This window comes from Hirundo rustica, chromosome 3, assembly GCF_015227805.2.
Source record: "Hirundo rustica isolate bHirRus1 chromosome 3, bHirRus1.pri.v3, whole genome shotgun sequence".
NCBI lineage: Eukaryota > Metazoa > Chordata > Aves > Passeriformes > Hirundinidae > Hirundo > Hirundo rustica.
The window spans coordinates 42757017-42778540 of record NC_053452.1 but is presented as its reverse complement, the minus strand read 5'-3'; the positions used below and the strand labels follow the sequence as shown (position 1 = coordinate 42778540).

Below are 21524 nucleotides of genomic sequence, written 5' to 3'. Positions count from 1 at the left end.
CTCTATCCCTTTTTCACCGCACCAGTAAACTGCTTTCCGTGTTTTAAAGGTCAAAACAAAAGTTGTACTGTCTGATGGATATGTTAAAAATATATATATATATATATATATATATATAAAGGTGACGACTGGTGTAAATTTGGGCTAGTTTGTTTTGTGCGCGCGTGTGTGTATGTGAGAGTGTGTATGTGTGTTGCGGAGGGGGGAAGTGCTGGAAGGGATTTCTTTAAAAAATGTGCGGACATTGTTGTAGAGGCAGTAGCGTGCGCCGAGGGGAGCTCTTTCTCTCCCTCGCATTGTGCAGGGAGCAGGTGCTGTCTACATTACCATACAGCTGAGAGCACAAAGAGCTAACTGATTCAGCCCTCACACAATAACAAACGGCCTTAATGACAGCCACGCGAACGACACACACCAAACTCACTTTTTACTAAGCTGAAGGACGAAAAAAGAGGGAGGGAGAGAGAGAGAGAGACGGAGAGAGAGGGAGAGGTTGCTGGTGATGATGATAATAATCAGAGGGGTGCGGGACCCGGGAGCAGCGAGGGGCTCTCTCCGGCAGCGGTGGTGGCGGGGACGGGACCCGCGGAGCCCCGCGAACGGGTCCCCTCCCCGAGTCCCCGCCGCCAACCCGCCCGCGTCCTCCGTGGTCGCCGGACCCCCGGGGATCCCCCGTGCCTCCGCCGGCGGGATGCGCTCCGTGAGCGGAGCCAAGGGAAGAGCGAGCCCCGGGTCACTTCGTCCACGTTCGCTGTCCCCCTCCCCAATTACCCCGGTTGTGCCAGGGTGAATGCAGCATGAATTTCATGGGATGGGACTCCCCTCGTTGTGGCTCGCTGGCTCCCACCTCCCTCGTCCCTTTAACGCCGGAGATGCCCCTTGGAGTAGTCACGATCACCGAGTCACTTTTTGGGGTCACGGCAGCTGCTCTGCACGTTCCGAGAGGCAATTACAGCCCGCCGTCCCCGGGGCTGCTCTCTGGCCGGAGCGTGTTGCACTGCCTCTCCCCGGTGCAGAGGGGGTGTTGCCCTCTCCCGGGAGCAGAAGGGGGATTCTTGCGGTTACCAAATTTGCAGGAATGTAAATGAACACGTTTTGTGAGCGCGAAGGGGAGGGGGAGGAGGGTTGCACATTTTACAGCTCACTGACCATTTGGCGATCCATTGAGAGGAGGGTTTGGAAAAGTGGCTCCTTTGTGACAGCTCTAGCCAGATTGGGGGGCTGCTCATTTGCATCTCATTAGGCATGCAGTCGGCCGGCGGGATATAAGGGCGGCAGGCGCCCAAGGAGAGGCAGATCCTTAGTGCTTCACCCTCGGAGAGAGCCGCCGAGCCGAGCCGAGCTGCGGCACGGAGCGGAGCGGAGCAGGCGCCCCCTCCCCCGTAGGAGCACACCCGGACACGCTCTGTTCGCTGCTGTTGAGACACGAGCTTATTTTTGTTGGCTGGGATTCCTCTAAAAACAAAAGTAAACTCACAACAAGGAAAGAGAGCTTCGCTTCCTCTGAAAAAAAAAAAAAAAAAAAAAAAAATAAGGAAATGAAAAAAAAAAATAAAAAAGGGGATCAAGGCTCCGACGTGACCTGCCCGCCACCGCTGCTGTTTGACACCCACCAGCCCCGACGTGCGCACGGCGAGCGCAGCCGCGCAGAGCCGCTCCCGAATCGCACCGCCCCGGGAATTATCGCCGCTGCCTCCGCCGCTGCCTCTGCAGGGATTTCCAGATCGCCAATTTTTAATCTTCCTTGGGAAGCCTTTTCTCTGCCTCTGTTGGGAATTAAGTTGCTTTTTATTTTATTATTTTTATTTTTTTCTTCCTGGAGAAAAGGGAGAGCATCGTGGATTGCGAAAGAAAAAGAGTTTAACAGATAAATCTTAACTTTTTTTTTTTTTTTTTCCCCTTTTTTCCCGTCCTTTTTTCCTCTCTTTTTCTTTTGCCATCCGAAAGAGCTGTCAGTTGCCGACAGGCTACATCTAGAGGTATCGACAAAGGGGAAAAAAAGTCAGAGACACTCCTGAAAGAAGGAGACCGTGACATTAACTCTTCCAGCTCTGCTGGGACGAGCGGCTTTGGCCGCTGTGTTTTTTCCCTTACCCCGAGAGACACTTTCCCCTTTTCCCTCTGACGAGAAGATAAGGGGGAGGAAATCGAGGGCACCAGAGCTGCACCTCCAAAATGGGAGGTCGGTTCCTGCTGACGCTCGCCGTCCTCTCGGTGCTGCTGAGCCGCTGCCAGGTAAGTGCCCGCGGGGTGGGGGACAGGAATGCCTGCCCCGGGGGGTCCCCGCACCGAGGAGTCCCGCGGGGGATGCCAGGGACTGTCGCTGCCTGTTGCAGCCGCGAGGAGCGGGGAGAGGGTGCCGGTGCCGCCGGGGCCGCGGTGGGGCAGGGGAGCGGGCTGCTCGGTGCCTGACGGCCGCTGTCCTCGCCCCGCAGGTCGGCTCCTCCGGGGTCTTCGAGCTGAAGCTGCAGGAGTTTGTCAATAAGAAGGGGCTGCTCAGCAACCGCAACTGCTGCCGCGGGGGCGGCCCCGGCGCCGGCGGGCTCCAGCAGTGCGACTGCAAGACCTTCTTCCGAGTCTGCCTCAAGCACTACCAGGCCAGCGTGTCCCCCGAGCCGCCCTGCACCTACGGCAGCGCCATCACCCCCGTCCTCGGCGCCAACTCCTTCAGCGTCCCCGACGGCGCGGGCGGCGCCGACCCCGCCTTCAGCAATCCCATCCGCTTCCCCTTCGGCTTCACCTGGCCCGTAAGTGGGGGGCGATGCTGGAAGGGGCGGCACATACCCATCGCGACCCACCCCGTGCTATTCCAAGAGGCCGCCAATCCCCTTGAAGCGTCAAGAGGGGAGGGGGACAACGACTGAGGGGACTGGTGGCGCTGCCCCTTGTGCCTACCTGCTCTCACGCTCTCCTGGTGGGTTGTCTCTGCTCCTTCTTTCCACAGGGCACCTTCTCGCTCATCATTGAAGCTCTGCATACGGACTCACCTGATGACCTCACCACTGGTAAGTGTCCTGAAAGACGCTTTTCCCCACAATAATCCCAGCCCTGCAGCCCTATTTGGCCCCTTTCTCTGCAGCGTGTAGCACACTCTCCTCCACAGTAGACCTGTGGCAAGAGAGGCCAACCTGTTGGCATGCAGCCATCTCACCCTACCTCTGCAGTTCCCCTCCCACTGGAGACCAGAGACCCCACCATGCCCGGCCTGCTTTGGGCTCTCTAACCACTCTCCTCTCCACTTTCACACAGAAAACCCTGAGCGCCTCATCAGCCGCCTGGCCACCCAGAGACACTTGGCAGTGGGTGAAGAGTGGTCCCAGGACCTGCACAGCAGCGGCCGCACTGACCTCAAGTACTCCTATCGCTTCGTGTGCGACGAGCACTACTACGGAGAAGGCTGCTCTGTCTTCTGCCGCCCCCGGGACGATGCCTTTGGTCACTTCACCTGTGGAGAGCGTGGAGAGAAAGTCTGCAACCCGGGCTGGAAAGGCCAGTACTGCACGGAGCGTGAGTATCCACCTCCTTGTCTCCTTGGGTGCCCCTTGCAGCAGTGTCTCCTAAGCTCTTGGCGTTGGCAGAGAGGTGTTTCTCTGACATCAGGCCCCATGGGGAGGGAGAGCCAAGCAATGGTGGGTGGATGTCTGGTTCTGTGCTCAAGCTTTACCAGTGTGAGGGACGGGAGATCCTCAGAGTTGCCGCAGAGAGTTAATGCAGACAGCCCCCTCTCAAGCCAACAAAATGTCAATGCCAGCACTACACTCTTGCTCATTTGCTTTAGACCATTTAGTCTGGTAGCAAAATGTTCAGCAGCTGCTTGAGGATTTATTAAAACATATCAGGACTATTTTTTACACCTATCCACCCTCTGACCACACAACTTTGATATTATCACCTACAGGGTACATAGCTTCAGGGGAGGGAGCTAGGCTTTGGCAACATCCATGTGGCTTATGAGTAGGCTTGCTACGGTCTGATCCTCTGCAACCTTGTATTAAGAAAAGTATCGGGAAGTCCGAGACATTCTCTCTGGCTTCTAGACTGTGCATTTCTCTTTTGGGGTACTCACATACTGCTGCTAACAGAAATTGCTGCGCATGGGGCCACAAAAATGTTCAGCTTGTTCCTCATCTCTCTTCTGTGCCATTGCCATGATAATTGGTACAAAAAAAAGTAGTGAGGGACATGAAACATACCCCAGAGCTTGAAGTTTTTGAGGAATGTGGTGTATTAATACAGCAGGAAAAGCTGTGACAGTAAGCAGATCACAGACAGGATAGTCCAGGATGTCAGATACTTTCCGGTTGTACGAGATTCCGCCCTTTGTAGATCCACAGCGGTGTACACCCAAACGTGCACACAGAGCCCCCGCTGCAGCGTGTGATGGCATTCTCTGTTTGTGTGTATACACGGATCTGAAATATGCTGGCAGATGACGTACTGGGCCAGTGCTGCTCTGCAGTCATCAAAGGGCCACCAGGCAGGCAGGAAGAAAACAGTTCCAGGCTGTAAAGCAGCCTCTCAGCTTTCTTCTCCTTGTGTTTTTGTTTCTCTTTAAACCCACCTACACTGTGGTCTCAGCTGAGCTGCAATCAAACCGTTCCTGATTGATTATTCACACTGTTAGTGACTGCTAGGATGCTTTTAGCAGCTCGTGGTACGATGTTGCACAATAAACAGCAGGCAAAGGGGCTCGTCTTTTCTTTGATAATGTTTTAAAAAGAGCTACAACCTTTCCTATGATCAAAAGTGCCTAGCCCAGTTGTGTCAAGGGTGGGGGGGAAAGGAAGCATTTTGATAATGAGCTCTTTTGGGGCTGTCAGCACTTTTGAATGCCTGCACATCGCTGCTATTCCCACAGCGAAGCAGAAGGCTGTCCATCTTTCTTGACTCATTGCGTACGTTCTTTGCTGTGTTTTCCCTCTCAGGAAAAAAAAAAAACAAAACAAACCAAACCAGCTTACAACACTGACACAAACCTACTAGGCAGGGGAGATGTGTTTATGTGTGCATGCAAAAAGAATGTTTTGCCGTTAGTGAGTGGAGCTGCCAGTTGCAGATTGCTTCCCGTTGCCTTGCCCCCAGCTCCATTCTTTCCAACTTGGAGGCGATCTGATTATCAGCGCTGATTCTTTCTTTCTTTTTCTTCCCCCCTCCTTCCCCTCTCATGCCATTGTCTCCGGCCGGCTTTGTTGAATTAAAACTTTGCAGTGCCTGCTTAATGAGTTCCATAACCAGGCGAAGTAATGAGCAGAAGTCCTTTTTTCCCCTTCTCTCATCCTCCCTCCCGCTGGCCCGCTTACCTCTTTTACCAGGGCTGCACCCACCCGCCCGCCCCTTTTCGGAGCACGGCGGAGGGGGCGGGGGGGGGGGGGTGGGGAAGGAGGGAGGAAGAACTTTAGACTTATTTATTTGAATAAGGAAAAAAAAAAAAAAGTTTTTTTTGCAGCGAAATCACGCGCGTGCCATAGATTAGCTGTGGGCAGGGATAGGCTGCCCGGCCGCCGGCCGCCGGCCCCATTGGCTCCGGGGCCGGGGTATTGTTGCAGTGGGGCAGCTGCTGGGAGAGAATAGACAATAGAGCAGCTGTCTTGCACTGGCACCCTGCACACCAGCTGTCCACTCTTATCTGCACACACACTTTCGGGGGATATTAAGAGGTGGAGCTGTGTGCATAGAATTGGAAAAAAGGACTTCTGACCCTCACTGGGAAGGGAAGGGGGGGGGTGAGGGGCTGTGGGGAAGGGAGCAATTGTGAGTCCTCTTTTGTTTGTGCGCAACTGTATTAAGAAGAATGCTCATCCCTGGTGATAAGTAAAGTGCCCAGTTATGGGGCAAGATCAATACTCCTGCAGGCTCCAGAGATTAATTCAGCCGTGTTTAACTGCCCCAACCTAGTAAAAGGGACTCGCTCCCCACCTGCAAGGTGCTCTCAGACTCGGACTTGTAAAAGAGAGTTGTTTTGGCACCAGTGCTGATGTCTTTCCCTGCTTGGTTTGTTTACAGCGATTTGTTTGCCTGGATGTGACGAGCAACACGGCTTTTGCGACAAGCCTGGGGAATGCAAGTAAGTTTTCCACTCCCTTCCTGCTTCCTTCTTTGTCTTTCAGTGTTGATGCTCTGGTGTTAAATCAGCCATCGGGCATTTGAAGGGTTGGTTTAAAGGCCTTTCTTCATATTAGATGGAAATTTGAAATATCTGGTTGATGCCAGATTAAAGTATTATTCCATAAGCCACACATCAATGCCATTAACATTATCCTAAGGGGTTTACAGTGCTGTGTGTAAGGTTTGGCTCTTTGCTATTAAAGTAAACAAATTAACTATCTGGAACCATGATCCTATCTAAGGAAGTGGAAGAAATAGCTCGGACCGATGAAAGCTGATGCTACGGTTGGACTTGGTGACTTTCTCACTTGAAGGATCACCGAGGGCTTTTAGGAAACTTGATCCCTGGCATCAGTGTGCTTGCAGTGTTTGTGATAGGGTTTTCAGCTGTGAGAAGTCTAAATCTGATGAGACTTTGTTGTCAACTTTTTTTCAGATGCAGGGTGGGCTGGCAGGGGCGATACTGTGATGAGTGCATCCGATACCCAGGCTGCCTTCATGGTACCTGTCAGCAGCCGTGGCAGTGCAACTGCCAGGAAGGCTGGGGTGGCCTTTTCTGCAACCAAGGTGAGTCCTCAGTCCTTGCCTGAGCATCTGCTTTAAATTGCTGAAAGTAGGCAACTATTTTCAGCTCACCCACCCTATGCTAGCCTTGTAAAGTAGAAAGCATCTTGGCTGCCTCGCTTTAAAAAAAGAAAATATATTTTTTTACAGACCTGAACTACTGCACCCACCACAAGCCCTGCAAGAATGGTGCCACATGCACCAATACTGGTCAGGGGAGCTACACTTGTTCGTGCCGACCTGGGTATACAGGCTCCAACTGTGAGATTGAAATCAACGAATGTGACGCAAACCCTTGCAAGAATGGTGGAAGCTGCACTGTAAGTTCAAGTTGTTTGTGTCATCTGAAACTCCAAGGGAGGAGTTAATGTCAGTTTTACTAATTTTCAAAATCCCTTTTTGGATTTCTGGGCAAGTTCAGACAAATGTTTTGATCGTTTCTCATTTCTTCCCCCCAGGATCTCGAGAACAGCTATTCCTGTACCTGTCCCCCAGGCTTCTATGGGAAGAACTGTGAGCTGAGCGCGATGACTTGTGCTGATGGGCCGTGCTTCAATGGTGGGCGCTGCACCGACAACCCTGACGGGGGCTACAGCTGCCGCTGCCCGCTGGGTTATTCTGGGTTCAACTGTGAAAAGAAAATTGATTACTGCAGTTCCAGCCCTTGTGCTAATGGTAAGGCCAAACACGCTACAGTGGTCTTCTGGAAGGAGACCATAGACGTACTTTGGCTTCTGGTCTGGAGTTCATAACAAGGCACACTGATCAAGGCATACTGATCAGTCATAGAGTCGTGGAATGGAATGAGTTGGAAGGGACCTTAAAGGTCATCTAGTTCCAAGCCCCTGCCATGGGCAAGGACACCTTTCACTAGACCAGGCTGTTCAAAGCCCCATCCAACCTGGTCTTGAGCCCTGCCAGGGATGGAACATCTACCCCTTCTCTGGGCAACTTGCTCCCTCCCAGTAAAGAATTTTTTCATAGTATTTTATCTAAACCCGCTCTCTTTCAGTTTAAAGCCATTCTGCCTTGCCCTATCACTACATCCTCTCGTAAAAAAGTCCTTGTCATGTCAATAGCTGACTTGGTGGAGGAGGATCTGTACTAAGAAAGCAATGGTGTGGCTTGGGCCACTGCTGCAGATTGCATTTTCTGATGGGGTGGCAGTGGCCAAGTAACTTGGTCTGAAGCTTCATGCATGAAAATGTGGAAGACTATACTTTCAGATCCTTTACAAAGAGTCTTAGAGCTCTGTGGATGCAAATAGCACACAAGTGCTAAACATTATTACTTGTAATCTGGTAACAGTAATTTTCCTGTTTTGATTAAACTAGTGAAGACTTCCTGTACTGTAGTTCTCGTTATTCATTGCCACTCAAACTCTGTGACATGAGATGTGGTGTTAACCTGACGTGGACTAGCGTTCTGGTTTGAGCTGAGTGAAATGTTAAAAAAGGAATAGGATTGAGAACGAAAAATAAATCTGCTTAACAAAAATCTTTCTTAAAAAGATGTGCTTTTTATGTTGGATTAGACTTGGCAAAGGTTGAGCTAACCTCTCAAAAAGAAAGCTTTCCTCAGCTGCTGGTTGTGCCTTTTGCCTCGAGAGCAGTGAGTGCGGGGGGCCATTGTGTCTGGCTTCCCACCGCTCAGCTCGTTCCCCTTCCTGTCTTGCAGGAGCCCAGTGTGTCGATCTGGGGAACTCCTATATCTGCCAGTGCCAGGCTGGCTTCACTGGGAGACACTGCGATGACAACGTGGACGACTGCGCCTCCTTCCCCTGTGTCAATGGAGGGACCTGCCAGGATGGCATCAATGACTATTCCTGCACCTGTCCTCCAGGATACAACGGGAAGAACTGCAGCACCCCGGTGAGCAGATGCGAACACAACCCTTGCCACAATGGGGCCACCTGCCACGAAAGAAACAACCGCTACGTCTGTGAGTGTGCCCGGGGCTACGGCGGCCTCAACTGCCAGTTCCTGCTCCCTGAGCCACCTCAGGGACCCGTCATCGTTGACTTCACCGAAAAGTACACGGAGGGCCAGAACTCCCAGTTCCCCTGGATCGCTGTCTGTGCTGGGATTATTCTGGTCCTCATGCTGCTGCTGGGGTGTGCTGCTGTGGTCGTCTGCGTCAGGCTCAGAGTGCAGAAGAGGCACCACCAGCCTGATGCCTGCAGGAGTGAGACCGAGACGATGAACAACCTGGCAAACTGCCAGCGCGAGAAGGACATTTCCATAAGTGTCATCGGTGCCACTCAGATTAAAAACACAAATAAGAAAGTAGACTTTCACAGCGATAACTCTGATAAAAATGGCTACAAAGTCAGATACCCGTCAGTGGATTACAATTTGGTGCATGAACTCAAGAATGAGGACTCAGTTAAGGAGGAGCACAGCAAATGTGAAGCCAAGTGTGAAACGTATGATTCAGAGGCAGAGGAGAAAAGTGCAGTACAACTAAAGAGGTATCTCACATCTGAGTGCACGGGGCAGCTTGGCTTTGAAGGGGGAGTGTATATCTCATAGGTAGCATTAAGCAACAGACATCTGACTTGTTCTTTCTCTTTTTGCCTTCAATAGTGATACTTCTGAAAGAAAGCGACCAGATTCAGTATACTCCACTTCAAAGGACACAAAGTACCAGTCGGTGTATGTCATATCAGAAGAGAAAGATGAGTGCATCATAGCAACTGAGGTTAGTAGGGTTGGAACAGCAGAGAAAAGTCTCAGACTGCAGCTCCCATCCAATACATGCCAGGGCAGATAAACTCCTTTCCATAATGCCACGGTGATTTGTACTTGTTGAAATCCAGCCAGCTTGAGTTTGTGATGCTGTGGATGTTGTAAAGACAAGCTCAGTGGCTTGCTGCTCTGGATGTTGTGGGTTTGACAAGTTTTATAGACTAGGGTACAAAGGTAGTGTGGTTGAGGTGTGCTGACCCACCCCTCGGTGTGCTTCATGCAGCGTCCTGACCCTCTGCAGTCTTACAGCCCTCTTCATATATTTCATTAACCTCTCCTGACCTCCGCTTGTGTCTTCTCTTTCCAGGTGTAAACCAGAGGTGATATGGCGAGGTGGTTGTCAAGAACAATTTCAGAGGAGATGTGCCCCGATGAATGCTGCTGAAAGAGGAATGGGAGATAGATTCCTTCACTGACTGCTGCTGAGAAACTAAATTCAGGCTTGAGCTGGTTCTCTACTGAAGTTAGCAAAGTGACTGCAAAATAAAGAAACAAGATGGACACCAGGCAAGGGTCTGTGTTCAAGGATTACTGTTGCACTGCCTTTTATGAATTTTATCATTGCACTATGGTCAGTTGCTTTTCTATATATATTTAAATGAATGGACTTAATTACTACATAAGAAGCATGCACTGCCTGAAGTGTATATTTTGGATTATTATGAGCCAGTCTTTTCTTGAATTAGAGACACAAACACTGCCTTTATTGTCTTTTTTGATACTAAAATGTGTTTTTACTAGGTGAGAAAAAGTGTGTTATTTTTTTGAATCTGTAAAAATATTTTCATGATAATTGTAAAGCTTGAGTATTTTGTGATGTTCATTTTTTTATAATTTAAATTTTTTGGTAAATATGTACAAAGGCACTTCGGGTCTATGTGACTATATTTTTTTGTATATAAATGTATTTATGGAATATTGTGCAAATGTTATTTGATTTTTTTTACCGTTTTGTTAATGAAGAAATTCATTTTTAAAATATTTTTCCAAAATAAATATTATTAATGATAACCAGAGTGCTATGCTTATTCCATATCTGATGATGAACCGACTGAACTTTGTAACCAGGCATCTGACAGGCCTCTGTGGACTCATGGAGGCATTGAGTAGGACTGAGACTTATTACAAGACTGGAGAACAACTTGTTGTGTGTAGAAACACAGCACAAAAATACATCTTTCTCCTCCCAGCCTTCTGACCTGTTGACCCCATGGTTGTGCTCAGTCTTACCCCAAAGGCAAACAGCAAAACCTTGAGTAATATTTGCCCAGTCATGTTGGGCTGTGTGTTTATATAAACACATATGGAGTCACTTCCTGAGGAAGAGCAAGGGTTGAGCGCACTCCATCGCAATCCAGACATGGGGCTTGTCATGACTCAGCTCCCCATTTTTTGCAAGCTCAAACACTTGCTTGGAGTCCAGGGGAGATTGGGACAAACCAGTGAGGGAGGTCCCCAAGCTCAGGTCCTGTCTTCATAGTGGGAAAGAATGTGATTCCATCCCCTGGCTTGCCTCTGAATGCTCAGGCAATTTCCCCAATTTAGTTTGCTCACCTCATTGTGCTGCATGTTAATCAGTACAGACCCTTCAGAAACAGGCAAAGGATTCTTCCACTTCAGGAAAATAAAGATAATCTAGGGAATAATCTCATTTTTACTCCATTAAAAACGAACCCCAATCACCTTCTGCAGCTTTGCAAAGATGGTCAAAATCCTTTGTCCCCATTCACTTCAGGGGAGGGGGATGATATCCTAAACACAAAGACTGGGACAGCAGATACAATTAAGAAATTATTGCAGCTGGTGGTCTTTATGTATTCCCCTTATTTTAGTGCGCATAAGTATATGGACCACTGGAACCCCACTCTTATGTGAGGTCTGTGTAAAACTCACACAGACTGCAGAGGCTTGTCCATTTATAAGCTTAGCTTTTTGCTAAGTGAAGCCTTAGACAAGGCATACAGGCTCACTTCTCACAAAGTGTCCTGACATGGTTATCGTCCTCATCTATCCCAAAGTGTTCTTTTAAGGAAAGCTTTCATAAGGAGAGTGATGAGAGGTATTCAAAACCAGCCTGTCAGTGACAGTCTGAACAGCAGTTTCAATTTGAGCAGTGACATAACAACCTGCCAATAATCAGTCAATGCATCATATATTAAATGAGGCATGATGGTGTGTATGGTGGCAGGTGCTCAGTGCAACATAATCTCACAGACTGGACAGAAAAGCCTATCTTGGAAGGTGTTGCTGCTGTCTTTGTTGCTCATTTGTTTTTCAAGCTTGGCCAAAACACTTTATTTCTCTGCATTTCCTCTTCTTCCCAAGCTTTATGGAGCAGGCTCGTCTCTTATGATGTACTGCACTTTGCAGTCAGTGCCATGGTCTTGGCTAGGCCTTCTTAATGCTGCTTCTGTAGAAACAGCAGTAACAGAAGGAAGGCCATCAGTGGTTGAGTACCTCTGTAACATCAGGTCTTTGGTACTACAGCAAGATCTACTTTAATTTACTGTCAGGTAAAGGTCTAGAAAAGCACACAGCTCCTTGCTCTTGTGAAAATGCACAACATTGGCATCTACCTATCTTTGCTTAAAAAAAACCCCAAAAAACATCTTTGGAAAGATAAATTTGTCCGAGTGTGCTAATTATGAGCAGTGCTGAGTTTGGTGAGTGACAGAAAACTATGGGCAAAGAGAAGGGCATGGTCCTGTCCTTCCGAAACACCTCCTGAAATTATGGCTACACAAATGAGCCCAATGGCTTCTTCTGTTTCTGTCTCAAGCAGGATTAGGGCTACAGTCACTCACAGGATTTATTTCTTCTACAGGATTACCAATTCCCCCAGTCCTGAGTATGTGTGTATACAATGGCTCTGAGTGACCGGAGCAGGCTGAGGTATGCAGTGTGGAGCCCTGGTTCCACTGTCCTCACTTGTAGTACTTGGGCCTTACTGAGATAAAAAAATGGATGATCTGGGCAGGGAGTGGAAGTGGAGCTTGTCTTGTGTGAGACAGAGGATGGCAGATGCAGGTGTGGAGCCATGTGTGCAGGTGGTGCACACCGTGGCCAAGGGGCAGTGACGGGGCTGTGCTCACTCCAGGACGGGAGCTCTGCTGCCAAAGAACGGCAGGAAGCTCCTGGTCAGCAGGGGCTCCGAAAGGCCTCCTCATTCTGAAATGAGAGGAGAGCCTGCCTGGGGAGTCTGTTTAGCTGGGACAGCTGAGAATGCAGGGCCCAATCCAAAGCCCATTAAATTAATGGAAAGGTTCCAGCAAACTGCAGGGACACATGGCACCGTGCCCCTCCTGACACAGCACATCTCCGTCTCTCCCCAGGGACGCTGCATGCACCGATGCAGTGCGTGGCCCTCCGGGTGGTGGATATGACAGCCTGTGGCTGGCTTAGCCAGGTGTGTGCCCTGGGCACTCCTCCCCCTGGAGCCAGGACTTTGGGGGCCTGGGGTCCCTCCTTAGGCTGTCACTGTGGCGCTGTTAATTCACACCCATACCTTGACCGGCAACGTCTCCTTCTCTCCATCCTGTAAGAGCCAAGGAGGACTTGGCCTCCTTGTTTGGGGCCAGCTCTCAACAGGGTGGCTGGAGAGGGCACTCCTCAACCCACACCTCTGCCAGCCTGTGTCTCTGTGGCAAGTGGCATTTGCATTGCTGGCACAGACAGAACATGTCAAGAAATTAGAAGCACTGAAGAAGCAGGAGAGATTAGCTGCTGGGAGATACTAGCTGCCCTGGTGGTGGACAGAGATTTCTTAAGAGTGTCCTTCAATACATAGAAAACTTTAGGTTCAGACAGCAGTCTTAGGTTTAATTGCAAGGCACATCTTTACAAATGGATTAAAATTTATATTTGTGCTTACTTTGTACACAGTGCAGGACATTTTGTGTGTCAGGAAACTTGGGTGCTATTCCTGGCTCCACCACAGACCTGATGCATAACCTTGGGAGAGGAAGGATGGTCTTGTGGTCAAGGCGTTGCAGAGGGACTCAGCAGGGCCCCCTTCTATTTCCAGCACTCCCTCCAGACTTCCTGTGCAACCTTGGACCTATGTCACTTAATCTTTCCAGGACCTTAGGAAAATGGGGGCCTCCTGGTTGTTCTAATAGGGAGAAGGTCATTTGTGCTTGTGAGAGGATACCGTGGTGGTGGGGAATGTTAAAACACCCTTTGAGGCAAGTAAGGCTGTTTCCTATTTCTGCGCATCAGACTGCTTGTCTGTGAGGTGGTGAGCTATTTTTGCAAAGCACTTTCAGATGCTCGCATGGAATAGAGACCCCTCTCACAATTGAAACATCCATCATCTCAGAGAGGATATGCAAACCCTGCACTGGCAGCGAGGAGACAAACTGGAAGGGGGAGGGAGGCAGTGGTACGTGTGTGCACAGTGTGTACAGGGGGAATGTAATACAGCTGTGTGTCCATGGCCCAGAAAGGATATCACACACCGCAGCGTTGACATGGATGGCCACAGTGCCATCAGCCTTCTCTTGCAGGTCAGCATCTGCAATCGAGGTCTGTAGTCATCTCTGCTGCGGTAGGTTCTCTTACAGCAAAACAATTTTGCAGGTAGAGATATGGATTAAACTCAGCTTGGAACTATGAGGGTCAAGGAGGAAAGTGCAGAAATGATACAGATGGGAATTTTTTACTGACAGACTCTGGGGAACTTCCCTCTTGGACCAGCCTAACATCCAAAGTCATGTACTCCAAATAGAATTACCTGAGAACTATTCCTAGGCCAAATCCTAAATTGAGAAGCAGTCCCTTCTGACACCTGACATCTACTTGTGTCAGAAGAATGAGGAACCTCTCTGTTCCCTTCCCTTCCCTCCTTGGGAGGTACATTTTTCACCTGGCTGTTAAGACCTGGCCTTTTGCCTGTGTCTGTGCTACCTGCTATCCTGCTATGCAAATCAGAGACATCAAGAGCCTGGCTGGAAAAGACCCAACATGTACTGTGAGGCAGATCTTCAGATGAGACCTGGAGCCTACTGCTGTGACAACAGGACAGCTGATCCTGCTGCTCTCGGTGGAGCAGAGGTGGATGACAGACCCACTGCCACGTGGAGGTGGGGCTGGAGGTCACAGCATCCTCGTGACAGGTTGGCTTTTTTCTTTAGGAAGAACCATCCTTAATCTTTTCTCCTGCTGCTCCAGCCTCATCTCCTGCACCAATAAATTCAACAGTTCTGGGCCTGCTCTCTGGCCCTGAAGCCAGTCAGTATGGATCAGTCTGCACCCATGGTGTTAAACTGCCTTACTGCACCAAATCAACTGCTTACGTCCACCCTGTCAGTGAGGGATGGCTCCTGTTTTGTGCCAAGGAACAGCCTGGGACGCTGATAACTGTGGGGGAAAAAGCTTGACAGGACTACATTGCAATGCAACCCTACAAATGATTGCATTTTAGAGATCAGAAGCTGCTTAGTTTTCCAGGACAAGTGTATCCAAAGTATCTTAGTGACATGTTCAGGAATGCCTTACTCCTTGGCACAGATGAGAAATGGTGCGTGTCAGCTGTGGGAGGAACTCTGAGGGTCAGTGTAGATCCATTTTACCTGCCAGGGAACAATATAAACTGGTATTGCTTACTTTAAAGCTTGTCTTATGCATGTGTTACATATGAGGGCAATTTTTTCCCCATGGTATAAAACAATACCATCTGAATGGCTGGTGTGGATGAAGCTATATCGAAAAAGTCACGCAAACCAGTGCGGATACCTACCCTTCCCTTGTTTATTTATCTAAAGTGTGCCAGTAAAGGCAAGTTTGTACCACTGTGTGCTGCAGAGCATGGCTGTGCAGCTATAAAGAAGCAAGCATCATTCAAAAAAATACATGGCTGTTCAGACAAGGTTCGAGTGTTTACAGCAAGTTAGTGTATCTTCACATGGTAATTTCCCAGGCTGCTGGAAGCTGAGCAGGAGAAAGGATCAGAACTGGGCTGACCCGTGTTCTTTTTCATAACATGAAACTGGAACTTTGTGAGGACAGCACTTTTCTGTGGGAAAGAACACAACAGATAGACAAATCTGACCAGCCCTTATTGCAGCAAGGATGTGCTGCAGAGCCATTTCTGCTCCCACTGGTGCCAAGACATTCATGCTGGAGGCAGCTGATGGTCATTTCTAATTGGAGTTTTTACCTACCAGAAAACTGTGTTTTCCCATAACGCTTACAAGTCAATTGTTTACAAAGGAGATTTTCAGTGGGGAAATTGTTTTTCAGCAATGGTAAACTGAAATACCCTCTTGAAAACCTCTTATGAGTTTCATTTTCTTTGTGAAGCAAGATAGCAAAATGACAAGTGTTTCCCAGCAAACAACAAATTATCTGGAAACTTCCTTTCTCTCTCGCTCTCTTTTTTTTTTTTTTTTTTTCTCCCAAAAATAGAACTCATTAAAAAGTTGTATATTTTACTTTTGATTTTGCTTTAGAATGTGAGCATTTTTAAAGATAAGTTCTCCCCCTTATCCCATTTTCTGGCCCTAAGTAGCACTTCAGTGTCCTGAGGAGGGTTGCACTTAGTATAAGCAAACTGCATTTTTGGCCAGATATCAGAAAATACTTTTAATGGTAGCCTGGATAAGGAAAAATTTGTATTCTCATGAACAACCAATTACATGAGGCAAAAAGTGTTATGAACTTTACCATAACACTTTACCATTAGTCTAAATAATTCAGAAAGTTTTCAATATCCACTGAGTGAAAATACCTTACCTAAAAACCAAGCTATGTCAAACCACATTTTAATAGACATTCATCTATTAAAATAAAAGTTGTATGGAGGAGAATTAGGCCTTCTGCATGATCCAACCAAAAAAAATTGGCAATTAGTCATGTACTTTCCTTTTTAAGGCACCAAGAGATTTTCCTTTACATGGTTTTCCATACATGCAAACGGGGGTGTTTACCAAGGCCACCTGTCTGAAAAATGTAAGCCTCTCACTTCAGTCTGGTTTTACCTTAGTGTGAATCAAAGGGCCCATGGAATTCTCCTTTGCCCTGCAGCGGTGATGGTTTGGCACAGCTGCTGCTTCTGTGACTGGGCGTCTTTGGAAAAGTCGGATGCCCGTTACTCTCACTCAAAGCGAGCAGGATTGCGCAGAGCAAAAACTAACATGGAACAACTACGTATCCCGCTTGTCATAGCCTGTATCTTAATTTTCTTTCTTTCTTTCTGTATCAATTTAAAGAAAGGAACCGTGAAAAATGTATGATGTTGTGTAAGTTCTTCTAATTGACTTCAGGAAGTGTTATCTGGAATGGCAGTTGTGAGCACACAAACTCAGCAGACTTATCTGCGTTATCTAATTACCAGACTATAAAGTTCTGCTGACATTTCCTTTTGATAAATACAATACACTGCTTTCTTTATCTATCTGTATTAAAGAAACAATGTTCTCCTAAATCCAGCCCCATGCATACTTTTTACTAAAACAACATTATAAACCCCAAGACTAACAGAAATGTTGTCACAACTTCAACAGTCTTAAATGAAAACAGTGGCTTTCAGATGAAAAGCATTATCTAAAGGTGGTAGGAAACCACGACAAATCTCAATGTTTTCACTGTGAATAAGCATGAAACAGATTTCACAGATATTTATTATTAAGCAAAAAGAGAGACCTAGAAAAAGAAAATGGTGACAAAGAGCAGCAGTATTACATGTATGCTTACATTTCTTCACTGGTGCTGTGTTTAACTAAGCACAGAAATAGAGAATCATAGAGTCATTTAGGTTGGAAAAGATCCTTACTATCAAGTCCAACTGTTAACCCAGCGCTGCCAAATCCACCCCTAAACCATGTCCCCAAATACCACATCTACACATCTTTACATGTTATTTTATACTATAAATTACTGTTTACCGTAAGGTTTTTTAACCAGGCTTGCCTTTCAGACCTTACTTCTGCACATGCACAGGAGGGTTTTTTGGATGATTGTGGAAAGCAGTTGTGCCAAACTAGGTTTGCTGCTGGAAGTCTACAGGTAATGGACAAAAAGGAAAGTGTTTCTAAACAATGCTTGTTACTGTTTGATTTTCTGTTTTCTCCTGATTCCCCAGGTTTAGATGCCTCCTGCAAGTAGAAGAAAAAGGTCATGAGGCAGCCAAGGATTGTTGTGAGAAGAGGTAAGGCGGGACATGGTTTTGCAATGGAGCCCTGCTCCTCTAGACAGCGTCGAGGGGGGAAGGCAGGTGAGGAGCCTCCCCTGCCGCTCTGTGGGGTACCCTGGCTATGCTTGATCTGAGCAGGGAGGCTCTGAGAGAAGACAAAACTGACACAGGAACGTTGCAACACCTGCAGCATTGAACCCCCAGTTTGCATGCTCTCTGCATTTCCAGTTACCTCAATGAGAATTAGGCACTGAGGGGGCCACATTGGTTGGGAATCCTTTGGCACTTGTACACACCCCACAGGCACTGTGTGCCGCCGCTTCTGTGACCAGCTAACCAGGACACACCAACAATTAGAGGCTGCACAAATACTCGACAAAAGATATGGCATGTTCAGTGATTCTAGAATCTACATTTTAAAGAAAGAAGGAGCTCACAAGTGAGACAGAATAGCTGCGATAAGATGTAAACACACGTTGTAGATCAAATGTAGTCCCGAGTTCTGGGGATGTTCCAAAGATCACTTTTCTATCAGTTAGAAAAGATACCCATTTCTGTCAGAAATGCTAAAGGAAGTGTTAATGACGGGAATAAATAACAGGTGCTGGGAGCAGCTGTTACTGATTAATGACTTGTCTTTTTTTTTAAATAGGTTTTCTGTTGGGGGAATCAGAAGTTTTAGTAATACTCCATTGTAAGACATTGGAGGAATGTGTTTTCCTTTTTCTAATAATGTGCTCCCCAATTATTTCTAAGGCTAAACAGACTCAAGATTTAATCTAAATTAATATTTGAATTTCAGGCCATCAAAAATTGAGGGGGATTCAAACCATAATGCTTCTCAATTACACTGATTACTTGCTTTCTTTAATTTCTTTTTTTTCCCCTGCCAATTTCCTTCTTTTCTCTCACTCTTTTTGTTCCCCTCTCTCTCCTCCCTTTTCTCTCCTCCCCTTTCTCTCCTCCCCTTTACTTCTTCACACCCATTTTTCTTTTTACCTGAGATATCTGGAGATGGTGGTTCTGATGCTGGTTACATTTGGCCCTGAAGTTGTTTTTTTATAAGCATATGAACAATGATGAGATTGGATATCACGAGAAAGACTGCCACTGTTGCCATTTCTTCAATGACGAAGTAATTTAAAAGTCACTGATGAGAGCTCAGTGAAAACATCTGCTCTGTTCCTTGGGGCCATCAGGGAAACAAACAAAACAATGTGATGGAAAATACTACGGAAAATACAGTAATAATGAGAATTAATCCTTATTTAATATTTTTATCAACGGTAAATAAAATAAGATTATTATAATATTATTAAGTTAAAATAAAATTAAATGTATTATTATATGCATGTAAACCCACTTCAGAAATATTGGCAAGTACCATAATATCTCATTTTTAGTAGAAATGGCACAGGGGCTTCTATCCTGGCCCCCCTGAAGTCAATGGCAAGGCTGGTATTGACTCAGATTGAGACAGAATTTCTTACAGAAATCTAGGTCACTCAAGCCTGCCTTTCCAGTAGTCTCCCTGCATCCTAAAAATTAACAGAATCCACAGTCAATTCTCATCTCTGCATTTCAAAGCAGGTGGCCTCATAACCGAATGGATTTCATGGATTGGTGGAGGTGGTGAGACATATGGAAAAGCTTCCATGCCATAATAAAATGTTAGAGTTTCCTCACTAAAAGGTAGGTAAATATGAACAATAGGAACAATTTCAAGAGCTTAGCATGCTATAGAAAAGCATTCTTGTTCTTATCAATTGTGAGGCAACAGTAGAGACAATAAACAATAGAATACAAGCCTTAATATAGTGAAGCAAAACTTTACCATAGCTGGGGCATGTAATGTGTTACATACTCTTCCTAGGTGAGTTTCTGAGCTTACTGTTCATTAAAATTCTTTTTCTCTTTCTTTTAAAGTGGTTATTTAAAAACATCACCAAGACAAGAAATAAACACAATGTTTTTTTCCAGTTTAGGGACAGAGCTGAAGTTTTGATTTTCATCCTGTCTATGAGCATGCAGAAACTCTGAGTTATCTTCATCTGATCTTGTTTTTCACACTCATCTGAAGATAATGTTAAAAATAACTTCCATATACTAACCCATATAATTTTGAATTCCATATACTGACCCACTTTGCTCACATATAGAAAACACACTTATTTTGCAACAGAGCCCTAACTGGGGAGAACACTGCACTATTCCATACAACACCAGTTAGTTGTGACAGATTTGAAGAGAAAAGCAGAGAGAACTGTAAATATGAGGGGAGGAGAAGAAGGTTATGGCTAGGCAGAAGGAAATTACATGGATGACAAGGGGGCCAGTAGCTCATGATCTAGGAGGACAAATCAGCCAGCCCCTGTTGTGTGCTGTGCACCATGGCACCCACTGAGTGTGGTTCCAGGTGTAATGCCACTTGCTACGTCTCCACTGCCATCTCCCAAGTGCTGTGACACCAGGGCTGTGTGTGGCCCCACTGCAAACCCAGCACAGCCCTCAGCCCCTTTGCAAAATGCAGAGATTGCAGGTCGATGGAGCAGACACATGGATATGGTGCCAATTCTAGAAAATCTTGCACAGTGGTGTCTATCTGCCATCCACCCATTGTATTTCTCACCTGTAACCACATCTCAGATTGTTCTTTTTAAGCTGACATGACCAAAACAAAAAAGGTCTCTACATTTAGAATTACTGATTGCTATTTAGAATTACTGATTGCTATTAACACTTCACAGTTGTTCCAAGAAAACATCCTGGGCTTAAAATAATTTTCAAAAACATGAAGTACCAACCGTAAGGGATGTCTTTGGATGTGCATCCTCGTCAATACCATCCCCAACTGGTTTAAAATTCTTCAAGAAGTATTCCCTCTCCCCAAAGAAATCCATTCCACAGTTTTCAGCATCCCTCTCTGACAACCAGGATTTCAAATCCCTTTATCTGGAGACAAACAGAAAGAGTGTGCTTGTGGTGAATAATTTGAGCTGATATTCTTGCCAGCTGTTAAGGGACACATGCAAAAAAAGAAAAAAAAAAAAAAAAAAAAAAAAAAAAAAAAAATCAGTGACATCTGGTCAGCAGTGATATGTCCTAACAGAAGTATTTGTTTGGGAGTGGGGAAGGGGTGGTGGGGGTAAAGAGAAATACCATCTCCATGCACCTCCTTGCCCCCTTTTGAAAAGTGAAAGCGATAACATTGACCACAGCAACTGGAACAAAAATTGCAACTTACATCATGGGGAAACAGTGACATTACATTAGCCCATATAACACAATGGGTGAGCAGTTGCTTTCACACACTAAGCTTTCAACTTTAACTTTTTTTTCCCCTTAAGCTACACAATGGATTTTTTTGCCGAGTTGGAAAATATCAGGAGACAGGCAGAAAACCTTCCTTTTGTTCCTTCATCCTGCCAAGCACCTCATCATAAAGATTTTTTCCCTTCTGTTCTGTTTTTCTTTCCTAACTTCCTTTCCCCTTTTCACCCTCCCCCACTTTTTTTGTCAAATAAATGTGACTAATTAACAGCACGGCTTCTCTCCACTAAATTGCAAAATCACCTCCTTTAACTTTATGAAGGTGATAACACTACATCCTGGTTTCTTCTTGGGAAGTAGGCTCATAAACTACCTTCTAAAATGCTTTGATTCAAGTGATGGTTTTCAAACTGGAAGACAGGTTGGCTTTAATTCAATAGGAACCTCAGCTCTCTCCCTCTTTTTCAGGCCTGTTCACTGAGGTACACCCAGCACAAGTCAGTAGATAATAGAAATCCCAGAATGGAAACACATAAAAAAAGTTGTTTCCTGGGGTCAACAAAGGACAGGAAAAGAGCCAACAATCACTTAAATAAACAGTATTCAGAGAAACAAAAAAAAAAAAACCCACCAAAAAACCAAAACCAAACAAAAACCCAAAACCGACAAACCACCATACAAAAAAATCAAACCCTCCAAAAAAACCA

At 46.4% G+C, this 21524-nt stretch overlaps 1 protein-coding gene across 1 annotated transcript; it reads left to right on the top strand.

The window, feature by feature from the left end:
- The first annotated feature begins 1588 nt into the window (after positions 1–1588).
- On the top strand, positions 1589–10207 carry DLL1 (delta like canonical Notch ligand 1). Its single transcript, XM_040058911.2, has 11 exons — positions 1589–2235; positions 2436–2747; positions 2945–3005; positions 3250–3507; positions 6004–6064; positions 6542–6672; positions 6820–6989; positions 7128–7344; positions 8347–9139; positions 9255–9369; positions 9724–10207. Exons 1-11 carry the CDS (start codon positions 2176–2178, stop codon positions 9727–9729), a joined length of 2184 nt encoding a protein of 727 aa, XP_039914845.1. The 5' UTR covers positions 1589–2175; the 3' UTR covers positions 9730–10207.
- Positions 10208–21524: the final 11317 nt, after the last annotated feature.